The sequence below is a fragment of the Ochotona curzoniae genome, unplaced genomic scaffold, assembly GCF_017591425.1.
Source record: "Ochotona curzoniae isolate NIBS_2020 unplaced genomic scaffold, NIBS_Ocur_1.0 contig_1, whole genome shotgun sequence".
Taxonomy (NCBI): Eukaryota; Metazoa; Chordata; class Mammalia; order Lagomorpha; family Ochotonidae; genus Ochotona; species Ochotona curzoniae.
Genome location: NW_024464918.1, coordinates 45,318,953 through 45,337,935, shown reverse-complemented (window position 1 = coordinate 45,337,935; position 18,983 = coordinate 45,318,953). Strand labels below are relative to the sequence as shown.

Sequence of the window (18,983 nt, the reverse complement as noted above, 5' to 3'; positions counted from 1 at the left end):
TTGTTACAAAAGTTCCACGCCAAAAAGTGTATATTTTTATTAAGTTTTTTATTAGCTGTTAACTCCAGCTTATCTCATATACTTACACTGCAGTGAGCTCATACTAGCTCAAAACAAAAAAGTACAGCCCATACATATATAAAGAAAAACCCAAGAGCGACAAGTTAGAGCACAATCCCTTCTGTTTATTAGTATAACATAAAGGGATATGAGGACTGGATGGCAAAGCACAGGTTACAGGTGGGAGGCAGGCAGCTCACGTTTTGCTGATGCTGTCACGTGGCCACGCCGTGCTCCGGTCAGGCTGAGCAGGCCCGCAGTGCAGGCTCTGTGTGCTCTCAGCACAGGTGTCTTCCACAGCCTGCTCATTTCGAAAGTTTCTCCAGGATTGTTCCTCCAGAGAAAGCATCAGGCCCTTTTGTAAAAGGACTCTAAGAATATTAATGTCTTTCTGTAAGTTTTGAAGCACGGACCACAAGCCTCCCGGCCTCTCAGCTGAGCCAGGGAGACTGCTTGCTTGGCAGGAGGGGCCTGGCAGCTGGACTGCAGGGCGAAGAGCATGTGAGAGCCTTCTGTGCTGCGCTCGTAACCCCCGCTCCAGCGCCTGTGCTGTCCTTGAACAAACTGTGACTCTCAAGACCCAGAAATTGTTGGGATGCTTCTCAGCTCTTGGTTTTGTATTATTTAAATGTTTTGAAAGTTTTTAGTCATTGAAAGAATGACTACACATAGAATGTGACAAGGCACACCTTGTGAGGAGCATGGCAGTCCAGAAGGTGAAGCCCAAGACACTGAGATTGTTCTAGAAACATGGGCTTGTTGACCCAGGAGCTCCCAGCGTCTGCCTTGGCTGCATAAAGATCTGCCATTCCAGATCCTTCTTCCCAGATGACTCGTCAGTCAGCACTGTGGGGCCTGTACAGATTCGAGTCTTGCAGGGTTCATGTGTGGCATCAGACTGATGATCTGTTGGTAGAATGGAAATCAGAAACCCGCTGCCCTGAGGGAGGAGCGCCTGCCGCTCCCCGAAAGCTGTTAAAGTTACTGGTCAGACTTGGAGATATAGAAGGGATTTTAAAAATAACACTTCTGCTGATTTTAGTGTGACAGATATATGCTTTAAAGCAATGAACATAAAACAAACTAATAAGTAACAAAAGACATGGCGTGCTTCTACTCTAAGGAAGTCAGCAGTTACACCGTGTATGAAATGTTAGTAGTTAATGTTTTCTCTTTTAACTGTTGTTTTCTGCACACTGTTTTGTTACCTGAATTTCCATGGTCTCTTGTTTTCATTTCAGGCAAATCCTAAGAGACAACAACTGCCTACAAACCTTGTTACAACACTTGAAATCTCATAGTTTGACAATTGTCAGTAATGCATGCGGAACTTTGTGGAATCTCTCAGCAAGAAATCCCAAAGACCAAGAAGCACTCTGGGACATGGGGGCAGTTAGCATGCTCAAGAACCTCATTCACTCAAAGCACAAAATGATTGCTATGGGAAGTGCTGCAGCTTTGAGAAATCTCATGGCAAACAGACCCGCTAAGTACAAGGACGCCAGCATCATGTCCCCTGGTTCCAGCCTGCCGTCTCTCCATGTCAGGAAGCAGAAGGCCCTGGAGGCAGAGTTAGACGCTCAGCATTTATCAGAAACTTTCGACAATATTGACAACTTGAGTCCCAAGGCACCTCACCGGAGCAAGCAGAGACACAAGCAGAGCCTCTATGGGGACTATGTCTTTGACGCCAACCGACATGATGATAACAGGCCAGACAACTTTAATCCTGGAAACATGACTGTCCTTTCCCCGTATCTGAATACGGCAGTGTTGCCCAGCTCCTCTTCATCCAGGGGAAGCTTAGACAGTTCTCGTTCTGAGAAAGATAGAAGTCTGGAGCGAGAAAGAGGAATTGGCCTGAGCGGCTACCACACGGCGACAGAAGGTACAGGAAGCTCTTCAAAGCGAGGCTTGCAGATCTCCAGCCCTGCAGCCCCAGTGGCCACCGGCGTGGAGGACGTCTCAGCCATTCCCACCTCCCAGGAGGACAGAAGTTCGGGGTCTGCCACCGACCTGCATTGTGCACCAGATGAGAGGGCGGCACTGAGGAGCAGCTCGGGTGCCCGCACCCTTTCCAGCACTTACAGTTTCACTAAGTCAGAAAATTCAAACAGGACGTGTTCTGTGCCTTGTGCCAAACTAGAATGTAAGAGATCTTCAAATGACAGCTTAAACAGTGTCAGTAGCAGTGACGGCTATGGCAAAAGAGGTCAGATGAAGCCCTCCATCGAATCCTATTCTGAAGATGACGAGAGTAAATTTTGCAGTTACGGTCAATATCCAGCCGACTTAGCCCATAAAATACACAGTGCCAATCATATGGATGATAACGATGGGGAGCTTGATACACCAATAAATTACAGCCTCAAATATTCAGATGAGCAGTTGAATTCTGGAAGGCAGAGTCCTTCACAGAATGAAAGATGGGCAAGACCCAAACATATCATTGAAGAGGAGATAAAGCACGGTGAGCCGAGGCAGGCCCGGGGCCAGGGCACAGCGTACCCCGTGTATGCCGAGAGCAACGATGAGAAGCACCTCAAGTTCCAGCCACACTTCGCACAGCAGGAGTGCGTTTCCCCGTACAGGGCCAGGGGAACCGGTGGTTCGGAAGGAAATCGAGTTAATCAAAATGCAAACCAGTCCTTGTGTCAGGAAGATGATTATGAAGATGATAAACCAACCAACTATAGTGAGCGCTACTCTGAGGGAGAACAGCACGGAGAAGAAGAGAGAGCAACAAGTTACAGCATGAAGTATAACGAAGAGAAGCATCACGCGGACCAGCCTATTGACTACAGCCTAAAGTACACCGCCGACGGCCCTTCCTCCCAGAAACCACCGTTCTCATTCCCACAGAGCTCATCCGCACAAAGCACTAAAACTGAGCAACACGTCCCTGCAAGCAGCGAGAAGGCAGCTGCCCCCGCATCGAATGCCAAGAGGCAGACTCAGCTTCACCCAGGTTCAGCACAGAACAGAAGTGCCCAGGCACCAAAGACCACCACTATTAACCAGGAAACAATACAGACGTACTGTGTAGAAGATACCCCAATATGTTTCTCAAGGTGCAGTTCATTGTCTTCTTTGTCATCAGCTGAAGATGAAATAGGATGTGATCAGACAACTCAGGAGGCAGTTTCTGCTAATACTCTGCAGATAGCAGAGATGAAAGAGAACAGTGGGGCTAGAGCTGCAGAAGGTCCTGTGAGTGAAGCTCCGGCCGTGTCCCAGCATGTCAGAACCAAAGCCAGCAGACTCCAGGCCTCCGGACTGTCGTCAGAATCAGCCAGGCAGAAAGCCGGCGAGTTATCTTCAGGAGCCAAGTCTCCCTCTAAAAGTGGGGCGCAGACCCCCAAGAGCCCCCCAGAGCACTATGTTCAGGAGACTCCGCTCATGTTCAGCAGATGCACTTCTGTCAGTTCGCTGGACAGCTTCGAGAGTCGCTCCATTGCCAGCTCCGTGCAGAGCGAGCCATGCAGCGGGATGGTAAGTGGCATCATTAGCCCCAGTGACCTTCCGGATAGCCCTGGACAAACCATGCCACCAAGCAGAAGTAAGACCCCTCCACCACCTCCTCAGACAGTGCAGACCAAGCGAGAGGTACCCAAAAACAAAGCTCCAGCTGCAGAAAAGAAGGAGAGCGGAACTAAGCAAGCCGCTCTCAGTGCTGCAGCTCAGAGGGTTCAGGCTCTCCCTGATGCTGACACCTTGTTACACTTTGCAACAGAAAGTACTCCAGATGGATTTTCTTGTTCATCTAGCCTGAGTGCTCTGAGCCTCGATGAGCCATTTATACAGAAAGACGTGGAGTTGAGAATCATGCCTCCGGTTCAGGAAAATGACAATGGAAATGAAGCCGAACCCGAGCAGCCCGAAGAGTCCAGTGAAGAGCAGCAGCAGGAGGCGGAGAAGCCCGCCGATTCTGAAAAGGACCTGCTGGATGACTCGGATGAGGACGATATCGAGATACTGGAAGAATGTATCATTTCTGCCATGCCAACAAAGTCATCACGCAAAGCCAAGAAGCTAGCCCAGACGGCTTCCAAACTGCCACCACCTGTGGTAAGGAAGCCAAGTCAGCTGCCTGTGTACAAACTCCTCCCATCCCAAAACAGGCTGCAAGCCCAGAAGCATGTTAGCTTCACGCCGGGAGATGATATGCCACGGGTGTATTGTGTAGAGGGGACACCCATCAACTTTTCCACAGCCACATCCCTAAGTGATCTAACAATTGAATCACCTCCAAATGAGTTAGCTGTTGGAGACGGAGGTGGAGCAGGCGCACGGTCTACTGAACTTGAAAAACGAGACACCATTCCCACAGAAGGCAGAAGCACAGATGAGGCACAGAGAGGAAGTGCCTTGGCAGTGGATGACACTAAAGCAGAGGAAGGCGACATTCTTGCAGAATGCATTAACTCTGCTATGCCCAAAGGGAAGAGTCACAAGCCTTTCCGTGTGAAGAAGATAATGGACCAAGTCCAGCAAGCCTCTGTGTCTTCATCTGGAGCCAACAAAAACCAGCCAGACGGCAAGAAAAAGAAACCGACTTCACCAGTAAGACCTCTGCCACAGAGCGCCGAGTACAGGACGCACACGAGAAAAAACGCAGACTCAAAAAACAGTTTAAACGCTGAGAGAAATTCCTCAGACTCCAAAGATCCAAAGAAACAGAACTTGAAAAATAATTCCAAGGACTTGAATGACAAACTGCCCAATAACGAAGACCGAGTCCGAGCAGGCTTTCCTTTCGATTCACCTCATCACTACACGCCCATCGAAGGAACTCCTTACTGCTTCTCACGAAACGATTCTTTGAGTTCTCTAGATTTCGACGATGACGATGTTGACCTTTCCAGAGAGAAAGCGGAATTAAGAAAGGGAAAAGAAAATAAAGAGTCGGAAGCTAAAGTTACCAGCCACCCAGAAGTAACTGCAAAGCAGGCGTCAGGTGGCAAGACACAAGTCGTCCCCAAACAGCCAGCAGGACGAGAGCAGCAGAAGCCGTCCGCTTTTCCCCAGCCGTCCAAAGACGTGCCTGACAGAGGGGCGGCCGCGGATGAGAAGTTACAGAGCTTTGCTATTGAAAATACTCCTGTTTGCTTTTCTCGGAATTCCTCTCTGAGTTCTCTCAGTGACATTGACCAAGAAAACAACAACAAGGAGAATGAACCTGTCAAAGAGAGTGAGCCCCCCGACTCACAGGGAGAACCAAGTAAGCCCCAGGCATCAGGGTACGCCCCTAAGTCCTTCCATGTGGAAGACACGCCTGTCTGCTTCTCGAGAAACAGCTCTCTCAGTTCGCTTAGCATTGATTCGGAGGACGACCTGCTGCAGGAATGCATCACTTCTGCAATGCCGAAGAAGAAAAAGCCCTCCAGACCGCAGGCCGGTCACGACAAGCAGAGCCCCAGGAACACCGACGGCGTCCTGGCTGAGGGTCTGACACTGGACCTGAAAGATATACAGAGACCAGACTCCGAGCACGGCTTATCCCCGGATTCAGAAAACTTTGACTGGAAAGCTATTCAGGAAGGTGCGAATTCCATCGTGAGCAGTTTGCATCAAGCTGCCGCTGCCGCGTGTCTGTCCAGGCAGGCTTCGTCCGACTCGGATTCCATCCTCTCATTGAAGTCTGGAATCTCGCTGGGATCCCCATTTCACCTTACACCTGATCAAGAGGAAAAGCCTTTCACAAGTAACAAAGGCCCACGGATTCTCAAACCCGGTGAGAAGAGCACGTTGGAAACGAAGAAGATTGAATCTGAAAGGAAAGGAATCAAAGGAGGAAAAAAAGTTTACAAGAGTTTGATCACTGGAAAAGTCCGCTCTAACGCAGAAGTTGCCAGCCAAATGAAGCAGCCCCTGCCCGCAAGCATGCCTTCAATCTCCCGAGGTCGGACGATGATTCACATTCCGGGAGTCCGAACTAGCTCCTCGAGCACAAGTCCTGTTTCTAAGAAAGGCCCGCCCCTCAAGACAGCGGCCTCCAAGAGCCCCAGTGAGGGCCCTGCGGCCACCGCCACCACGTCTCCCAGGGGCACCAAGCCGTCAGGGAAGTCAGAATTAAGCCCTGCCCCCAGGCCGCCGACATCCCAAACAGGTGGATCAAACAAAGGATCTTCTAGGTCAGGATCTAGAGAGCCCACTCCTTCCAGACCTGCCCAGCAGCCACTGAGCAGGCCCGTGCAGTGTCCAGGGAGAAACTCCATTTCCCCTGGCCGAAACGGAGTCAGTCCTCCTAGCAAACTGTCTCAGCTGCCACGGACGTCATCCCCCAGTACTGCTTCAACCAAGTCCTCGGGCTCCGGGAAGATGCCCTACGCATCCCCAGGCAGGCAGATGAGCCAGCAGAACCTAACAAAGCAAACGGGCCTCCCCAAGAATGGCAGTTGTATCCCAAGAAGTGAGTCTGCCTCTAAAGGACTGAATCAGCTGAGCAATGGCAACGGATCTAGTAAGAAAGTAGAACTTTCCAGAATGCCTTCAACTAAATCCAGTGGAAGTGAATCTGATAGATCAGAGAGACCTGTGTTAGTACGCCAGTCTACTTTCATCAAGGAAGCTCCAAGCCCAACCCTAAGAAGAAAACTGGAGGAGTCGGCCTCATTTGAATCTCTTTCTCCATCTTCCAGACCAGATTCTCCCACGAGGTCCCAGGCCCAAACCCCAGTGTTAAGTCCTTCCCTTCCCGACATGTCTCTGTCCACACACTCGTCCGGTCAGGCTGGTGTGTGGCGGAAACTCGCGCCTCATCTCAGCCCCACCCTGGAGTACAATGACGGCAGAGCAGCAAAGCGCCATGACATAGCGCGCTCCCACTCAGAAAGTCCTTCCAGACTGCCCGTCAACAGGTCCGGGACCTGGAAACGGGAGCACAGCAAGCACTCGTCCTCCCTTCCCCGGGTGAGCACGTGGAGAAGAACCGGGAGCTCCTCTTCGATTCTCTCTGCTTCATCAGAATCCAGTGAGAAAGCAAAAAGTGAGGATGAAAAGCACGTAACCTCTACGTCAGGAACCAAGCAAAATAAAGAAAACCAAATATCCACAAAGGGGACGTGGAGAAAAATAAAAGAAAATGAAATTTCTCCCACAAATAGTACTTTGCAGAATACTTCCTCAGGTGCTGCAAACGGTGCTGAATCCAAGAGTCTGATTTATCAAATGGCACCTGCGGTTTCTAAAACAGAGGACGTTTGGGTGAGGATTGAGGACTGCCCCATCAACAACCCCAGGTCTGGAAGATCCCCTACGGCTAACACTCCCCCTGTGATCGACAGCGTCTCCGATTCAAAAGACAATCAGGGAAAACAAACCGCAGGCAGCGGAGGTGCTCCCACACATACCATGGGTTTGGAAAACCGTCTAAACTCCTTTATTCAGGTTGACGCCCCTGACCAAAAAGGAGCTGAGATAAAACCAGGACAGAGTAACGCCATCGCCGCGTCGGAGACCAACGAGGGTTCCTTGGCAGAGCGTACCCCGTTCAGTTCCAGCAGCTCCAGCAAACACAGCTCACCCAGTGGGACTGTGGCTGCCAGGGTGACCCCCTTTAACTACAACCCCAGTCCTCGGAAGAGCAGTGCAGACGGCTCCTCAGCCCGGCCCTCCCAGATCCCCACTCCCGTGAATAACAACACAAAGAAACGAGATTCAAAAACCGACAGCACAGAATCCGGTGGAACGCAAAGTCCCAAACGGCACTCTGGGTCTTACCTTGTGACGTCCGTGTAAGAGCCGGGGCGTGAAACTGAGGCATTTACATGTTAATTTGACTTGCTAGATAGAAGTTTTGTTTTCAAGTGAAACTAAAAATCTGAACATTTTTGTAAATAGGTTTAATTCTTGTTGGAGGGTTTTTGTTCCGGAAGCCATATTTGATAGTATACTTTGTCTTCACTGGTCGTATTTTGGGAGGCACTCTTGATAGTTAAGAAAGCCAAGTATATTTGTACAGTATGTTTTACAAGGATTTAAGCAGAATCCCATCCCATCATCCTTTAATTATTGCTTGTCTTAAAATAATGAACACTACATAGAAAATATGATATATTGCTGTTATCAGTCATTTCTAGATTATAAACTGACTAAACTTACATCAGGGAGAAATTGGTATTTATGCAAAAAAATATGTTTAGTGCTGTGAGTCCATCTAATGTCATAACTAATCATGTGGCTGTGAAATTCACAGTAATATGGTTCCTGGTGAACAAGTTTACCCAGCCTGCTTTGCTTCACTGCATGAGTGAAACCGATGGTTCATTTTCAGAAGTGATGAGTGGCGGTTCCGTGGTCACATGACGTCGTAGGTAGCTTCAGTGTTCCAATGCACACAACAGAAGTCTGTGTAACTGTAAAACATTGAATGCAACTATTTTACCTGAACTAGATTTTATCTGAAAGTAGGTAGAATTTTTGCTATGCTTTATCTTGTTGTATATTCTGGTATTTGAGGTGAGATGGCTGCTCTTTTATTAATGAGACATGAATTGTGTCTCAACAGAAACTAAAAGGACGTTTCAGAATAAATTATTGCTGTATGTAAACTATGACTGAAACTGGTATTTGTTTAAAAGGTCTTATTTCACATTTGTATTAACTGTCAAAAAGGCCTCTTTAAAAAGCTTATACAAAATATACAAAATTATGTTTCTTCTGATTCTATGCATTAAGAGTAAAATTCCTCTTACTGTAATAATAATTAAAAAAATTGCAGAAGACAGTTGGTACTTAACCATTCCTGGAAGGTAACTTCTTACTGTGACTAGCACTTCCGCATACGGAGTTTTTCCCCTTTCTGCTGCTTTATCTGACTCCACAGATGTCATGCTGACAGATCCAGGCGCTAGCCCCGGGCCCAGCATTGACCATCACAGACCCACAGGCACAGGTGGTCTCCTCCAGTGTGAACACCTCTTCCTCGTCCCCTTTTGTCACTGTGCCTGCAGTGAACAGCTCTTACGCAGAGAGCGTGCGGCCAGGGGCAGCCAGGCTGCACACGCTCAGCTCAGAGGAGCCGAGGGGACCCTGTGATAGTGGCAGTGTGTGGCTGAGAGTTCTCCTTTGAGGAGAAAGCACAAACTGACACAGATCAGGACCCTTACTGTATCATCCCCAAGTCTGCGCTCAGCTGTCGAAAGGCTCACTGGTGGTAATGCTCACATTTGTTGAAAAATCTGGAAAACCTGTTTGTCATGAATAAAATGCTGCACTCTGCCTTCAGGGAGGGAAAGAGAACGCTGAGTGGGAGTGGAGCTGCAGGACGGAGGGTGAGGAGAGCAGCCAGTGCCACGGCGGCTGCACCCCGAGTTCACAGCCGCCAGAAAGCGGATGACTTTGATCCGGAGTGCCGGTCAGTAAGTGAAGCGCTGCGACTCTGAAACCCACTCTCCTTTGCGAACACCCCTGCTTAACTTTGGACGCTGTCTACATGTAAAGTGCAGGATTTTATAAGCCCTAGCATTGTTATGGAAAGAGATGGAACCTTAAAATTAAATTAGCTTTTTTTATTTTTTTTTTATTTTTTTTTTTTAAGATTTATTTTTATTATTTTTTATTGGAAAGGCGGATATACAGAGAGGAGAGACAGAGAGGAAGATCCTCCGTCCGATGATTCACTCCCCAAGTGAGCGCAACGGGCCGATACTATGCCGATCCGAAGCCAGGAGCCTCTTCCGGGTCTCCCACGCGGGTGCAGGGTCCCAAAGCCTTGGGCTGTCCTCGACTGCCTTCCCGGGCCACAGGCAGGGAGCTGGAAGGGAAGAGGGGCTGCCGGGATTAGAACCGGCGCCCATATGGGATCCCGGGCGTGCAAGGCGAGGACTTAACCACTTGCGCCACCGCGCCGGGCCCTAAATTAGCTTTTAATTTAAGTAAAGGGATGGGGTCTGGAGCCTCGTCATTGCTGGAGGTGAGACTTCCTTCTCTGCCTGAAAAGTGAGTTCTTGCAGGCGGCACCATCGGGGGACCCTTGGGCTGGAGAAGTGCCCGTCAGAACAGCCCACTGGGACAGTCCTGCCTGTGGAAGTTCCTGGTACCTCTGGGGCTGGGGGCAGGACCAGGGGTCCCAGCTGAGGCTTGCTCTTATGAAGGGTGTATACCTAGTGTTAAGACTGCTTAGGGTGCAGGGGCCAATGCCCTAACTCGTTCTGGGCTGCAGCAAACAAATCCTAAGTCAGTGGCTTCCAAATTAGTGCATGTGAGTCCCAAAAATGCTTATCAAGACCCAAATGAGCCCTGCCCCCCAATATCTGACCCAGGGTTTGAGGAGGAACCCACAGATCTGCCTTTCCAACAAGTGCTGCTGGTTAGGGACTGCCATACAGCCCCATCCCTGGGCCGTCACACAGGCACCTCTCCCGTGCAGATCAGCCAAGACCCCATACTCTGACAAAGTTCACCAACAAGAAAATCCCTCCCCATTCTAGGCAAAACACTCGACCACTGAGCCTTCTGCCCCTGACAGGGTCTGTCAGCTCCCAAGAGCAGGCACGCCTGGCAGACACGACGGACGGGATCATCCTTTGGGACAGGGTGTCATGGAGGCTATCCACAACCTTTGGCAAACATGCAGTGTGGGTGTGCAGACCAGAAGAAACGGGGAGCTTTGCAATGAGGAAAGAATGGTTTCAGGTGAAGGAAGGTGTACAGTTGGCTGCCAGTTAACCAGAGTGATGCTTGAGAGTAAACTGTCAATGACCGGGGCACTGAAAGGGAAGAAGTGAAACACTAAGAATTAAGCCCCAAGAGGGCAAGATGACGCTGTACACTCAGAACGTCTTGGTTATGTAAAATACGGATCCTGCTACTCCGGGCTAATTCAGAACAAAGGGAAGGAGGGGGAGGGTGGTGAATGCCATTGCCCTGTACTGACTGATGTATTCTTTGTGATGTTGAACCCCTGGACTGTGGCTGCTGTAACCCCGGTCTTCTGCCAGTCTCACAACTGTGTTCTGAGACCCTCTGCTTCTGTTAGATCGTCATGCTTCTTTCAACCTGTATGTTTTATATGTATAATACTGTTCTTGGTGCTAAATACACTTTTCTTTTCTCTGATACCAGGATAGTTCTTTCTCTACATTTGTGACTACTCACTTGTTTTTGTGACCTTACATGACTATTATTTTCCTATCTAAAGACAATCAGCATAATTTATACTAGTGAAGGTGGTGGCCACTGAACATAATACAGATGAGTGGGGAGAAAAATGCAGGTGTGGCCTGCCCTGTTTGCCCTAGTGCCCGCTGGTGTCCACGCATGGAGCCACGCTGCCCGCTGGTGTCCACGCATGCACCCACCCTTCCTTTCCCCTGACCAGCACAGGCAGTGAGGACCTGACTACAAGAGACTCGTCATTGGCTGGTCAGTGGCTGGACACTTACATGGCCTGGTTTAGATTAGAAAACCACCAAAGTAATCCAGGGAGCTTTCTGGCTGGGACGGAGAGCAGTGCAGGCTAGGGCTGTGGTGCCTGGTTGGCGTCATGAACCTGAAACAAAAAGCAGAACAAAGCCTGCTATGGAGGAGGGGACCGAGGCCACTCGGAAGCCATCTCTGGCAGGCCCTGCCTTGGCTGAGGTCTAATTCTACTCTGCTTCATTTGGAAACTAAGCCTGTGTTGCTACTAACATAAAAACAGTTAGGAGCACCTTGGTGACTCTTTACATTTTATTTATAATTCGACAGAGCTCACGTGGCACTAGTTCACTCCCCAGGTGCTGGTAACAGTCCACGCTGGACCAGACTGAAGCTGGGCTCCTGCCACCCATGTGGGAGACCGGGAGGGACATCCTGGGTGCTGGCCCCTGCCCCACAGGAAACTGCTGTGTGCTGTGGCCTTTTGGGGGTGAACCAGCAGATGGGAGATACCTCTTTCCCTCTCTTCTGGCACTCTGCCTTTCAAATCCTTTTTTTAAACTACCTTCTCTAAATGACATTGGCTTAAACAGTACAAGAGTGAAGTGGGCACTTGGCATAGCAGGTCCCCGTCCAAGTGCCTGGGTTCGAATCCCTACTCCATTCCTGGCTCCAGCATCCTGCTGGTGCACACCTGGGAGGCAGTAGTGATGATGCAAGTGGCTGGGGCCCTTCTGCCGCGGTGGGAGACCTGCACTGAACTGACACAGACAGCTCACTGGATCTGTGTAAGAGCCAGACATGGGGCCTGGGGACTACCAAGGAAGCACGTCCCATTCCCCATGTCACCCAGCTGCTACCCTGAAGGCGGGGCCCTCGGACAGCACCCCATAGAGTGGCAGTGCACATGGCACTTGGCTCCTGGTGGGGTGGGCGTAGTAGGAACAGGATAGGTTGCATGCTGTGGAACCTGAGCAAGTTCATTCATTCTTTTACTTGTAGTCTCTCCATTGAAGAAACTGCTTTCATGGAATTTGAATTCCCCACTGCGAACCCCAATCCAAAATTGACACTCCTTCACTTGGGATTTCCAATGAAACTGTTTAACCAAAATGGATTTTACTTAGTGTCTGGACAGACTAAGAATCCAGCAGGGGCTGTATGTGCACAGAGAGGTGACCAACAGCTTGTGTGCTCTCAGCTTTCCCTAGAAGCAGAAGCTTTGCTACAAGCCAGCTGGGTCTGCCCAGCCTTCAGTCAGCTGAGGGGAACCCTGGCTGGTCTGTGGAAGGGGACTCCTGATAAGTTTCCAGAAACCAAACCATCTGCACACTGCCCTGCGATGGCAGACGGGTGCCTCGCCCCGGATCCCAGGGCAGGAAGTAATGAGCTTCCATATTATTTAAATCCACTGTTAAGACATTACGGTTTAAACATCTGTACGATTTAGCCAAATCCCGCCTGTCCTTAAGACATGCCCATAGTGTGGTGGAGTGCGAGAGAGATCACACCGGGCCCAAGTGTAGGATGTTAGGAGGAGTCTTTTTTTCTCCAGCTTGGTGACAGCAACTCATTCTCCGACCCTGATCCGGCTGCGCCTTCTTCCCGCGGGCCAAGGGCTGCAAAGGCAGCCGGCGTGTGCCCAGGGCCGCTTACGGAGAGCATTCCTTGCCAAATCGAGAGCAAGCCAGCTGTGGGGTCCAGGACTGGGTTAAAAACTAACCATGCAGGGACTCTCTTAAACACGTAGTGCCACCCTCAGGATTCTGTCCGTGGACACCCCTGAGGCCGCGCGTGGACGGCCATAGGAAGCCAACCCGGGCTTCACCAAGGCGCATGCGCCTACCGTGCCCCGACCGGCAGGGCCGGACCCGGAAGCCGCGCCCGCCCCTTCCGCCATCCGCTCGCGAGAGTGCACGTCGACACGTCACGTCTAGCCGAGCGCCGCCGGCCGCACAGGGGCGTGGCCACGGACCGGGGCCGAGTCTTCCGGCGGAAGTTCGGGCGCGGTGGGTCGCGGTGGGTGCGAGAGCGTGGACATGGCCTGCGCCGCCGCGCGGTCCCCGGCCGACCAGGACAGGTGGGCGCCGGGAGGGAGCGAGCGGCCGGGCCGGGACGGGGGGACCGGGAAGGGGACCGACTAGCGGGGCCGGGCCGGGACGGGGGGACCGACGAGCGGGGCCGGGCCGGGGGTCAGGAACGGGATGGGGACGGGCGCTGAGCGGACGGCGGGTGTCCCGGCCGCAGGTTCATCTGCATCTACCCGGCCTACCTGAACAACAAGAAGACCATCGCCGAGGGCCGGCGCATCCCCCTCAGTAAGGTGAGCGGGGTCTGCCGGGGAGGGGCGGTGACGTCAGCGTGTCAGGTGCGGCGGCCGTGTCTACACCTGTGGAGGGGTGTCCTGCGGTGTGGACATGGTCAGCTTTAGTGGATGGAGTGTTGCGTATTGTAGAGTGGTTAAGCCACTCAGTGCTGCTGGGCACCCACTTTGCTCAGGTACCATCTGGATGCGGAGAGCTACAGGTGGCTGGAGCAGGGTCGGTGAAAATGGAGGCAGACACGCAGCGGGGCATGCACGAGTGTCCTCCCTGGGGACTGGGTCTGCTGCCCCATGCAGGAGGGCGTGCGGCGATGCCTCCTGCGGCCGTCCGGCTGGTTCAGTGTCTGCTTCTCCCTGCAGGCTGTTGAGAACCCCACGGCCACCGAGATCCAGGATGTGTGCACAGCAGTCGGGCTGAACGTGTTTCTTGAGGTATGGCGTCAGTCTGTGCTAGTCTCCATACTTGCTCCTGGATATAACGACTTCCTAAAAGTCTGTGTTCATTTTATCTCTTAGAAAAATAAAATGTATTCTCGAGAGTGGAACCGTGACGTCCAGTACCGCGGCCGAGTGCGGGTGCAGCTCAAGCAGGAGGACGGCAGCCTCTGCCTGGGGCAGTTCCCCTCACGTAAGCTCCCTTTGGCCACTGTGCGCGCAGACCCCCTGCCAGCGTCCCGCGGTGGCTCGCTCAGGCCCCCTCGGTGCCAGCGTCCTGTGGTGGCTCGCGCAGGCCCCCTCGGTGCCAGCGTCCTGTGGTGGCTCGCGCAGGCCCCCTCGGTGCCAGCGTCCCGTGGTGGCTCGCGCAGGCCCCCTCGGTGCCAGCATCCCGTGGTGGCTCGCTCAGGCCACCTGCAGTGCCAGCGTCCCACGGAGGAAGGCCTGAGAAGCTCCTGGCTCTAGCTTGGCCCGGCCTGGCTACGGCCGTTAAAACCAGTCAGGAGTGCATCAGCTGAACGTCTCTCCTTACTTTGCCTTTCGAGAGTGACAGGGTTTCAGAAGTCATTGATTCTGTCATTGGGGAAAAAACCACAGATCCTGACATGGTGAGATTTAGGTAAATGCCTCAGGAGATGCCTGTTACCTACTGCAAGACCACCAGCAGGGCTGGGGTCAGAAGGTGGTGGCACCTCTGATACGTTCTTTGTTGACGTTTAAACGATGCTTGCCCTCTCAAGGCAGAGCTCTCCCATCCTCTGGTTGAGCCCCTGCATGGCCGGGGCTGCTCCAGACGGAAGCCACCCGGGTCTGGCGCGTGAGAGGCAGGGCCACGCGCTGGAGCTGTCCTCTGCCGCCTTCTGTGATGGCAGACTACGCGAGCCCCGAGGGGATGCTGACATCACAGCTGGCCCCTCAAAACCAGTGCAATGAAATACTACCATTTGGTTTGGGAAATGACAATTTTGTTTGCATATTATGTTTCTGAAGTTTCTAAATAATTTTAAGAAATTAAGCTATTGTCTCTTTGGTTCCACAGATCCAGTTTAAGCCCTTCCATTTGATTTGAGTAAAGTGAAATAAATTCTCAGACTGACAGCTTAGTTGTTCTTAGTCAACTTAAAAAGAAATTTTTTTGAAGATTTATTGATTTGAAAGGTGGTGTGATGGAGAGACAGACATTGGCTGGTGATGTCCAAGGGGCCGCAGCAGCTCGGGCTGGCACTGGGCCAGCAGGTCGGAACTCCATCGGGGTCTCCCATGGGTGCAAGGCCCAGGCACGTGAGCCGTCTTCCACTGCTTCCCTAGGCATGCTGGCAGAGAACTGGATTGGAAATGGAGCAGCTGGACAGGCGGTGGTTTAACCAAGGACGGTGCACAGCAGTGGCCCCAGCATGGTGTTTGTATACTAAAACCTGTCAGGATAGGTAGCTATAGCTAGATGCTAAGAGTCACGATATGTTAATGTGTTTTCCTCTTTTAGACTTTTTACTCTCTTTCCTATGACCACAAACTCTTTTCATTCTAACAGTAAATGAAATGGAGATAAAAACTATGAAAAGATATGGACCCGGCGTAATAGCCTAGTGGTTAAATTCCTCGCGTCCCATATGGGCGCCAGTTCTAATCCCGGTAGCCCTGCTTCCTGCTTATGGCCTGGGAAAGCAGTCAGGGACGGCCCAAAGCCTTGGGAACCTGCACCCACGTGGGAGACCCTGAAGAAGCTCCTGGTTCCTGGCTTTGGATTGGCTCAGCTCCAGCCGTTGCAGCCGTTGCAGCCGTTTGAAGAGTGAGTCTTCAAACAAAAGATCTTCCTCTGTATCTGACTTTCCAATAAAAATAAATAAATCTTAAGCATATATATATATGGCTTCCCAACAGCAAGAAACGGATTGCTACAAAAAGCCTGAGGGCCTTGACCTGGGGAGCGGGTGGGTGGGCAGGGGCCTGTGTGGTCCCCTGGGGAACAGGTGCATGGGCAGGGGCCTATGTGGTCCCCTGGGGATCGTGTGCGTGGGCAAGGGTGTGTGTGGTCCCCTGGGGAGCAGGTGCGTGGGCAGGGGCGTGTGTGTGGTCCCCTGGGGAACAGGTGCATGGGCAGGGGCCTGTGGTCCCCTGGGGATCGTGGGCAGGGGCGTGTGTGGTCCCCTGGGGAGCAGGTGCATGGGCAGGGGCCTGTGGTCCCCTGGGGATCATGTGCGTGGGCAGGGGCGTGTGTGTGGTCCCCTGGGGAGTGGATGGGTGGGCAGGGGCCTGTGGTCCCCTGGGGATCGTGGGCAGGGGCGTGTGTGGTCCCCTGGGGAACAGGTGCATGGGCAGGGGCCTGTGGTCCCCTGGGGATCGTGGGCAGGGGCGTGTGTGGTCCCCTGGGGAGCAGGTGCATGGGCAGGGGCCTGTGGTCCCCTGGGGATCATGTGCGTGGGCAGGGGCGTGTGTGGTCCCCTGGGGAGCAGGTGCATGGGCAGGGGCCTGTGGTCCCCTGGGGATCATGTGCGTGGGCAGGGGCGTGTGTGGTCCCCTGGGGAGCAGGTGCGTGGGCAGGGGCCTGTGTGGTCCGCTGGGGAGCGGGTGGGTGGGCAGGGGCCTGTGTGGTCCCCTGGGGAGCAGGTGCGTGGGCAGGGGCCTATGTGGTCCGCTGGGGAGCAGGTGCGTGGGCAGGGGCGTGTGTGTGGTCCCCTGGGGAGCAGGTGCGTGGGCAGGGGCCTGTGGTCCCTGGGGAGTGAGTGCGTGGGCAGGGGCCTGTGGTCCTCTGAGCCTGTGCTGCCTTGCTTGGCTCAGGGACATTTGGTTTGGGTTAGCAGGCAAATGCTGTGCCGTGTACCCTTAGGTGTGCTATTGTGACTCTAACCATTTTATTATATTTAATTATATTTTCATTTGATGTTCAAGTCAGTTACTAGAACCAAATCCAGAATTTTTGTCTTGGCACATTTATGGTTTTTTTACTTTGTTAATTAGAGTATTTTGAGGTTGGGCGTCTGGTATGTTGGTTCCGTGTTATGGAGGCGGCATCCGAGTCCCAGCTGCACTTCCGGCTCCAGCTTCCCGGAAGGCGGCGTGGTGCAGTCCCTTGAGCTTTTCCTTCACGTGGGACAGGCGCAGTCCCAGGCTCCTGGGAGTAACCAACACATTAAAGACCTCTCTGCTGTGTTTCTTTCTCCCTTTCCATAAAAAGTGAAAATAAAGAACTAAGTGTAATTCTTGGTATTGTTCCCACTCTCAGTACATTTCTCTAGTGGAGGCCTGCACTTGAACAACTCCTCACAGTTATCTGATTTCTTTTTAAGAAATTGCTCCTGTTGTGCCGATTTCTCGAGTTGATGATGTTCAAATGAATGATCTTTTGTATCTTATTTCTCAGAATGTAGACTCTCTGATTCTCGGTTCCTAGGTAAGTCGGTAATGCTGTATGCAGCAGAGATGATACCCAAACTGAAAACAAGGACGCAGAAGGCGGGAGGTGGTGACCCCAGTGTCCAACAAGGAGATGGAGGCAAAAAAGGCAGAGGAAAGAAGAAGAAGTGACGGGGCTGAGGCTCGAGGGCCGTGGGCGGACGCCACTGCTGCGTCACTTCCAGACCTGGGCGTCCCTGCTGCATCCTCATCCTCACACGAGTGCAGTGGACGCTCGCCACGTGTCTGTGTCTAGTCTATGCAGGAGGCAAGAATTTGTCCCTCAAGGAAGATTTTTTGTGGAAAAAGGAGTATTTTTAAATGGACAATGGACTGCACCGTAAGTTACTTGAAACCCTTTGTTCCTCTGTCCTCTATACAGGCACACGTTTCAGGCAGGTTTAGAAAGATCTGAAAGACACATTTTGCTCATCTCTTAAGTTAATAAAAGCATCAAGTGACTTTGGTAGTCTTTGTCTGTGACTTAGTCGGTGGCCGAGCAGGTGACTGGGGAGAAGGACGCAGGACCCCAGCAGGAGAGAAGGGGCCGGCGTGTGGGTGAACAGCCAGGCTCAGGATTGTACACTCCGGTCTGTTCATGCATAACAGTGTTCACGTGTCACTTTGCCGAAGTCAGTGATGGAGACTTCCCTCTTGCTCACTCGCCAGAAGCCCACAACAGTCGGGGCTGGTGAGCAGCAAGGACCCGGGTGCTTGGGCCCTTGTCCACTTCCTTGGCACATCAGCAGGAACTGGACTGAAGCGCATGTCGAGTCAGGCCAGCACACACACGGGGCGCCTCCTGGTGCTGTACCACAGTCTTAGCCCGGAAGTTCTTGGTTTTAAGCTGCAAGCTTGATTTTTTTTTTTTTTTCCTTGGAAAGACAGTTACTTATTTGAAGAAGGGAAAGACAGAACTGCAGGTTCACTCCCCAGATGACCACAATGGCCGGAGCTAAACCAAGCTCAAGCCAAGATCTTCTGGTTCTGCGAGAGGGTCCCAGGGTCCCAGGGACTTGGATCATGTGCCCCTGCTCTTCCCACACTGTTAGGGAGCGGGATTGGAAGCTCACCAGCTGGCTCCCAAATGGGCTGGCAGCTTCATGCGCTGCCCCAAATGTGCTGATTTTATAGGCTCGAGAGCATAGTCTCCAAGGACCAGTGCTGTGACAGTGTGTGCAAGGCTGCAGTCTGTGATGCTGCATCCCGTCTGGGCATCCATCACATCTCAGCTGCCTGCTGACGGCCTGAAAGCAGAAAAGAAACAACGTCCTTGGGCCACTGCCACATGTGGGAGACCCAGAACAAGTCCTGGACCAGCTGGTGGGAATTCTCCCTGTGTCCCATTGTTTGTGACTTTTGCTTCTTTCAAATGTGTATGTAATTTCCATTGAAATTCTAAAATCATGTC

General features: G+C 52.1%; 2 protein-coding genes across 5 annotated transcripts in view; both read left to right on the top strand.

Annotated features, from left to right (window-relative positions):
* Positions 1–8,784, top strand: part of APC (APC regulator of WNT signaling pathway) — a 91,702-nt gene extending 82,918 nt beyond the window's left edge. For both annotated transcript variants that reach the window (XM_040973336.1, XM_040973346.1), the window contains one exon: positions 1,302–8,784. In XM_040973336.1, coding sequence (XP_040829270.1) covers positions 1,302–7,800 — 6,499 coding nt within the window. In that variant the 3' untranslated portion in view covers positions 7,801–8,784. The remainder of the gene's footprint in view (positions 1–1,301) is intronic.
* Positions 8,785–13,405: 4,621 nt separating this feature from the next.
* On the top strand, positions 13,406–18,034 carry SRP19 (signal recognition particle 19). 3 transcript variants are annotated; one of them, XM_040973314.1, is made up of 5 exons: positions 13,406–13,501; positions 13,669–13,744; positions 14,105–14,176; positions 14,261–14,372; positions 17,571–18,034. In XM_040973314.1, exons 1-5 carry the CDS (start codon positions 13,461–13,463, stop codon positions 17,702–17,704), a joined length of 435 nt encoding a protein of 144 aa, XP_040829248.1. In that variant the 5' UTR covers positions 13,406–13,460; the 3' UTR covers positions 17,705–18,034. The 3 variants fall into 3 exon arrangements, with proteins under 3 accessions (XP_040829248.1, XP_040829258.1, XP_040829239.1); XM_040973324.1 differs by lacking the exon at positions 14,105–14,176; XM_040973305.1 differs by lacking the exon at positions 17,571–18,034 and having other exon boundaries at positions 14,261–15,445.
* Positions 18,035–18,983: the final 949 nt, after the last annotated feature.